Here is a 7,485-nt window from a genome sequence, read left to right on the forward strand (position 1 = left end):
AAAAATCTAGGAAACCTATGCTTTATGAATTTTCTAAATGCTTTCACCTAAGTCAACCGCAGCCATAAATGAAGATTTTTTGCCTCTGTCCATTGTCGTGATAAAATACTCCCTCGAAAATGCACTTATTTTGAGCCTCGACCTCGTGGGTCCCCCTAATACAACTGGCAAGTTGATAGCCTTGTTTTTGGTCAATTAGTGGGGTTGTGTTACTGGAAAATATATATCTCAATAGATTGTCTCATTATTGACGTGTTCACTTTGTTGAATTTGTTTTTAATCAAATTTAAAAAAAAAAGGTGAAGGACTGAAGATGATTTTATTTAAAGCCGACCAGTGACCACAATCTAAATTTCATCCACAGAAATAAGTTATTTATTTTTAAGGTACTTGTCAAGTCGTCATAGGCACAGTTGTTAAGTACCGACCCTGCATCACAAACAATCGCAATAGTGGTCCTTCAATTGTATTCTTTTGTTTTTAATTTGTATGTTTTTATTTGGTGTTGAGTCCTCAAACACTCTAATTTGTATCCAAATTCTGATAGGTATACTAAATTTGCCGTCTGATAAGTAATTATTAGAACAAAAGAAGTTGGGGTCGTTATTGGTAACTATGACATTTATTCATTTCTATTGTCCAAATTGCCCATGTGTTCCGTATCTAATGGCTGCCAAAGCAAGGATAGAATGGTAAATTAAACCAGCACAGCAGCAGCTACTACAAACTACAAAGTACAAAATTACAATCAAAATTGTGAACAAGTAAGTCACGTTGGTATATGACGGTTGCGCTTGTAACTTGGTTGGTCAATGGAAAGTGAATAACAGCAATAGTACATAGCTTCAGAGGAATCATATTAAGTTGCTCAGGTTCTTGCAGGTAGTTGGAAATCTCAGGCACACTCTTGTAACTGTCCCTTTTTCTCTATCAAATTCAGTTTCTTTTGATCTCATATTGTTTTTAGTACTTTCATTGTGAAATGGGAATCTATAAAACTATGAATCATGATATCATGAAAGAATTAGCTAGGATAATATGTAGAGTCACATGTGTGTAAATGTAAATAATCTGAGACTATGATTTGAATGCAGTGGTCGTCATGGTTCTTTTCCAATCGTTTGTGAATGAATTGGCACGAAGTGTGTCCATCAAGAAAGAAAAGAAGTGTCAGAAAGATGATGATGGAAGAAGAGCTGTGAAAGAAATGGCAAAGGCAGCAAGGAAGAATGATTTGTTATTGAAATCATCTGGAGTTGTAAAGTCCACAAAGGCCAACAGCTTTGCTTCTGTGTTCACAAATAAGGGCCAGAAAGGAGTCAATCAAGATCGTGTCCTTGTTTGGGAGGTATGCCTCCACTTTCTCTAAGAATTGGTTGCTTTTTGGAATCTTTAAGACTGAGAATATCAAATTAGAATGTAATGATTTGTTTTCTGATGGTAGGAATTTGGTTGCCAAGGGGACATGATGTTATGTGGAATTTTTGATGGACATGGCCTTTGGGGACACTTAGTAGCCAAGAGGGTGAGGAAACTAGTACCAGCTTTTCTGCTATGCAATTGGCAAAAAAGTGTGGCTGCAACATCATCACTTCACTTGGATTTTAAGATGGAATCAGATGAATATATTCATGGATTTGATTTATGGAAGCAATCCTACTTAAAGTCATATGCTGCCATTGATCAAGATCTAAAGCAGCACACTGGGATTGATTCCTTTCGAAGTGGTACCACAGCTTTGACAATTATCAAACAGGTTATTGATCTGTTATCTTGTTACATTTTCCATGCCCAAAATTTTAATTTGTTAGGAGGATGAAAACAAATCCTCACACCCCACTGCATATCAGAAATACTGACAAAAACATGCTTTAAGAGATTGTGCAATGAAAGATTTAGAATTAGAATTTCTAGTTTTTGGTAAATCATAGATGGAAAGCTTTTGGATATTATGGTTGATGAAACTCCATATATGATGAAAGTTGACCTTCTCATAGCTGAGAAGATAGGTATCAAAAATAGTATATGATATTATTAGAATAAAAAATGTTTGTCCTAATAATTGAGTGGGTCCTGAATTAAATATGGTTATATAGAAGTAGAGTAGGTGTGGTGCTTCGGTTAGCATACCTATCATTACTTATAATAGATAGCTGCTTTATAAATTCTATATGTTATCACCACTACTACTACAAAAATTCATTAGTGACAAGCTAAGATAGAAGTATTCAATATTAATTAATCAGAATAAAGTAGCCTAAAGTTTCTTTTCATTTTCAGGGAAATTATCTGATTACAGCAAATCTAGGTGATTCTAGAGCTGTGTTGGCAACAACTTCAGAGGATGGAAAATTGATTCCAATTCAGCTAACAACAGACTTGAAACCAAATTTACCAGGTGAGGATCTCTCTTGAGTAAGCCAAGTCATGCATGGCTTTCCTTTTTACTGAAGGTTGTAGAGTCATATATTATTTTTGTTGAATTTATAGAGGAGGCGAATCGGATAATGGAATCAGGAGGGGAAGTGTTTTGTATGGAAGATGAAAAAGGAGTGTACAGAGCATGGATGCCTAATGGTAGATCACCAGGGTTTGCAATTTCAAGAGCTTTTGGTGACCATTGCATGAAGGATTTTGGATTAATATCTGTCCCAGAAGTCACACACACAAAACTCACCAAAAGGGATCAATTTGTAATATTGGCTTCAGATGGGGTATGTATGCAAATCATGCAAAAACATGTTATGGTTATGCATGTGATAATATAACTATGGTAGAAACTCAGGTACAATTAATTTCATGTGAAATTGATATCTGAGACTAAGAGTCATTAAATAATTTGACATATTTGACTAAATTATCATCTAAAAGTTTGTAGCTATCAACCTTAGGTAAAGTGAGTTTTCACTTATAACTAATATGAATTCATTATTGTAGGTATGGGATGTTATGTCAAATGAGGAAGCAGTGAAGATTGTGTGTTCTTCAGGGGGAGAAAGAGCAGCAGAAAGGGTAGTGAAACGTGCAATCCATGAATGGAAACGCAAGAGAAGTAGCATTGCTATGGATGATATGTCTGTCATTTGCCTCTTCTTTCATTCTCACTCTCTCTCATCAGCTTCCTCCCACTAAGGCACTAACACTATAAACTTTTTCAATTACAATCACTCAAATCACACATAAGAGTTAAGACATAACACAAACAAACAGGACTACATGTATGTATAATAATAATAATAAATGTATTGATTAAGTTTATAAAGTTATAGAAGGGCATATATTTGTATCTGTATCATGTATTCAGGATCAATTTTTTTCCGGTGAATTAACTTGACTCGCTTTTTTATTATTGCACGGAGTTGTCAAATTAAAAAATGAAAGGTATTTGTCAATCATTCCGGAATCAGCTATCAGTATAAAATACATGCTAGAATTTAAATATATATTGAAAATAAATTAAATCACACATGTATTTATACACAAATACATTAGTAGCTGATTTTAGTGACTAATTTTAGTATACAAGTAACATTTTTTATTTTAGAATTATTCAGAATATTCTCAAATATTCTAGAATACTATATAAACACTATTAAATAATAACAACTTAACCAATTTGGGTTAGTTAAATCGTCCTTTTGAAAATTCGAATCCCCTGCATGCAGTAATCAACAACAGACATTTAAATAGAGTTCAAATCTGCTGCGAATTAATTTTTAACCTACCAAATTTTGTGGACAGGATTTTTTTTAGAAATAAAATAAAAAAATTATATTTCTCCAAACACCATTTTTGAACTTTAATTCCCCAAATACGATTTTTTTTAGAGTAAGTTCGCTGCACCCGGCAACTCTATAAAAATTATAGAGTTCGCATTACCCTTGGCAAACTCCCTTCAACTTTTTTGAATCTCAAGTTTTTAATCCATTTTAATCCATTATCGTCATCTCTAAATAGTATATAGATCTACAAACAGTATATAGGAGTACACAAAAATACACAAATATGACTTCTTTAAGGATTTTTTTTAATTATAAATAAAAAAATAAGTCATATTTAACAAAGGTAAGTAGGTAACCATTATCATCGTCTCAAAAAATACACAGGTACACCGAAATAAATCATATTTAACAAGAATTTTTTTAATTATAAGTCGTATTTTATTTTGAAAAAATTTATTTATATTTTTTAAAATTTTTTCCAAAATAAAATACGACTTATAATTAAAAAAATCCTTGTTAAATATAGCTTATTACGGTATACATGTGTATTTCTACTTTTTGGAGATGATAATAATGATTGTCTTTGTTAAATATGACTTATTTTTTTAATTTATAATTAAAAAAATTCTTGAAGAAGCTATTTTTGTATATTTTTGTGTACTTCTTATACTATTTGAAGATATGATAATGGATTAAAAAGGTAGAAATTAAAAAAAAAGTCGAAAGAAGTGAGGAACTTGCCCGAAAAAAATTATATTTAAAGAATTAAAGTTTAAAAATAGTATTGAGAGAAATATGAATTGTTTTTATTTTATTTCTAAAAAAAATCCCTGTGAACCCCAAAAAAATATAACATCTTAAAATTTACAGTGGCATACAGAATAAAAACAAAAAGAAAAAAAGAGAAAAAAAAGTTGAGGTTCATGAATCATGCATAATTGGCAATAATTAAGTGGAAATTTATAATGGGCCTTCAGACCAGCTGATATGAAATCACGAAGATGATGGATGCATCGGGAAACGGATCAATGGCGCGCCACCAGATCACCTTTCCAACTGTCCACTGTCCACGTCACATCCTCAACCATACACTCGCTCAGTTTACGCGCGTTTCATGCACGCTCGCTCTTCTATTTATACACGAGTCACAAGCAGCGCCTTTTCAGGTGCGTATTCCTTCACTCGATGGCTCCGTCGTTCAATCTCCCATGCCAGTGCGTTAAGGAACTCAATGACGAGTCCGATTTCGAAGCGTTAGCTTCACCGGACGGTTACATCTCCATATGCGGCTTCGGTTCTCTCCTCTCCGGTACTTTGCAATTCTCACCTACACTCCTCTTTGCGTTGTCGTTTAATGCGTTTATGGATGCTAACTTGATGTCGTTTTGTGGCAGAGAAAAGTGCCAGAAGCACGTTCCCTGACCTTATTAACTTCAGGATAGCCAAGTTAACTGGCTTCCGCCGTGTCTTCACGATTGTCGGAGGTTTCTTCTTCACTCGCGGCATTGCCAATATCAAAACTCAGGTCCTTGTTAGTTATTACTTTCAGTTATTCTGGTTATACTATACTACTTAAATTGAAATAATTCAGCTTAAAAGAAAAAAGTATTTTAAGTCAGTTTAGCTAGAAATGTATGCATAGTAGTATGATTAACGAATAGTAGTATGTTTACTCAATTTAATTTAATTTAATTTATTGTTCGATTTGATTAAAATGAGCTCTGTTATTTGATGTGATGGTTGGGTTTTTTATGTATGGCAGGAAGTTGCAGCACTCTCCGTGGAGCCTTGTGAAAGCGAAACAATTATTGTCACTGTTTTTGAGATTAAAAAAACAGAGGTTCTGGCCCTGAACTGCTCGGATCTGAATTATTAGTTAGGAATATTTTTTTAAGGTCAACTTGTATTGCCTTGTGGCAGGGATTTATGAGATTAAAAATCTGGATTCTTCAATGTTTAAAATGAACATCAACATGAGCATGAGCTTGTCATGGTGTCATCTTTTGTTATGAGTTGTTTATAGTTGTAGCTTTTTATTCCTTTGAAGTAATTAATAATAATTTTGAATAGTATAAATTTTTATCACGAAAATGAATTTTACTGATGATTTTTCCTTTTTTCATGGATTCAGATACCAGCTTATATAGAAAGAGAAAGGGAATATCGATTTTTGGCTGTGAGTAGCTCCTTTTTTCCTTCTTCTTACTTGATTCGGTGACAAAATCCAACTTGTCAACTGTTAAATTATAATTTGATATATTTTTCCTCTGTCTCAGGTTTTTCCTGAATCACTGGATGGGGAGCCTTTTGCCAATCCAGCAGTACGTGACTCAAACTTTACATCTTTAGTAATCTTTTATCATCTTAAGTAACTATGGTTGTTTTTTACTATGCTAAAATTAAATATTCGATGGTTTTGTGGTGTCCTCAATATAGGTCCTTTGTGCCTCTTACACTGATGAGGAATTCTTTAAATTTAGATGCAAAGGTAATATGCTCAAGACTACTTTCAACTTGACATGTAAAGTGGGATTTTTCTTGGTCCGCATCAAGCATAAAAGCACCAATTTGCAAGCATATACATTCTTTTAATGTGCACGTGGTCTCAAGCTGCTCTTTTCTAGTTGTCAAAACAATTTATAATTTATCAACTATTCTAAGTATACACCAAAATCAACCACAAAAGTCAGCCACCAGTATAGTTGATTTTGGTGTACGAATAATATTTTTTATTATTTATATATCATCATCATCAATATGAGTGGGAAAGCTACCTTATAACATTTCAATTTCTTCTGCAGAGAGCAAGGAAGTATACTTTCAACAATATGGAGAATATGAAGTCCACAAAATTTGGCGGGATGATGTTTTCCCATGCCGTGTTTATCTTCGTCACTGGTACTTTTTTAATGTTACTAATTATTAAATAGTAAAGCTATTGACTTATGAGGGTTAACTTGGCTTATAAACTATACCATTTGGCAACATTACATTTGTGGACCATATTGTAATTCAAGCTAAGATACACGTTTTTGTCTGGAAAACTAACAGATGGTAATGAATGATGATTGCAGCTTGCTGGCCGCAAAAAGCCTTGGTGATGAAGCATACAATAATTTTCTGGACCACACATACCTGGCAGACCGTGAAACAAGCATACGCAAGTACTTTGAAAGAGTAGGTTCAAGCATCATGGATGAAGAGCCTCCTCAGTCTTTGAAAACTCGTTACGGTGGTTGATATGAAGACATGGGGCCGGGGAAGCAGGTTCAAGCCAACCAATGAATCGGAGACATTTGAAGTTTAAATATCAATTGATAAATTGATGGGAACAGCCACGTAGAGGCAGGCTCCACCTATATTATTGAAAATTGTTTAGATCTAGAACGTATATGTACATTTATTCCTTATGAAATAAAGACTGTAATTTTAATTTGGATCCTTCTGATATATTCATAGCGAGAGTCAAATAATTATAATAAAATAAGTATATAATAATAATTGAATAAGACCTTGAATATTTAAAAGTGTATTTATACATAACAAAAGAAAATAGTGGAAATGTTATTTATATCAGCAATGGTTTGGAAACCTGGCCGTTCGCGTTGTAGCATGTTGCATTTTGTTTGAGAGGTAAATAAGAAAGGGAAACTGATTTCACTATTTTGACCGAGGAAGAGAGATTTTATATCAAATCGAAAAAGTAAATTAAATATATAAAACATAAAATTTTAAGAGTTAAATTTAGATTTTAGCTATTATA

At 33.2% G+C, this 7,485-nt stretch overlaps 2 protein-coding genes across 2 annotated transcripts; both read left to right on the forward strand.

The window, feature by feature from the left end:
• Positions 440–3,325, forward strand: LOC107638810 (probable protein phosphatase 2C 41). The gene is given in 7 exon segments (XM_016342209.2): positions 440–909; positions 1,095–1,348; positions 1,445–1,756; positions 2,281–2,398; positions 2,491–2,714; positions 2,938–3,107; positions 3,109–3,325. Coding segments are annotated over 6 exon segments (1,110 nt in total). The 5' UTR covers positions 440–909; positions 1,095–1,102; the 3' UTR covers positions 3,149–3,325.
• LOC107638818 lies at positions 4,868–7,170 on the forward strand. Its single transcript, XM_016342219.1, has 8 exons — positions 4,868–5,031; positions 5,117–5,247; positions 5,485–5,562; positions 5,854–5,898; positions 5,999–6,043; positions 6,159–6,210; positions 6,524–6,620; positions 6,797–7,170. The coding sequence occupies exons 1-8, from the start codon at positions 4,908–4,910 to the stop codon at positions 6,960–6,962; spliced, it is 738 nt and encodes a 245-aa protein (XP_016197705.1). The 5' UTR covers positions 4,868–4,907; the 3' UTR covers positions 6,963–7,170.

Source organism: Arachis ipaensis, chromosome B01 (genome assembly GCF_000816755.2).
Source record: "Arachis ipaensis cultivar K30076 chromosome B01, Araip1.1, whole genome shotgun sequence".
In the NCBI taxonomy this organism is placed as follows: Eukaryota; Viridiplantae; Streptophyta; class Magnoliopsida; order Fabales; family Fabaceae; genus Arachis; species Arachis ipaensis.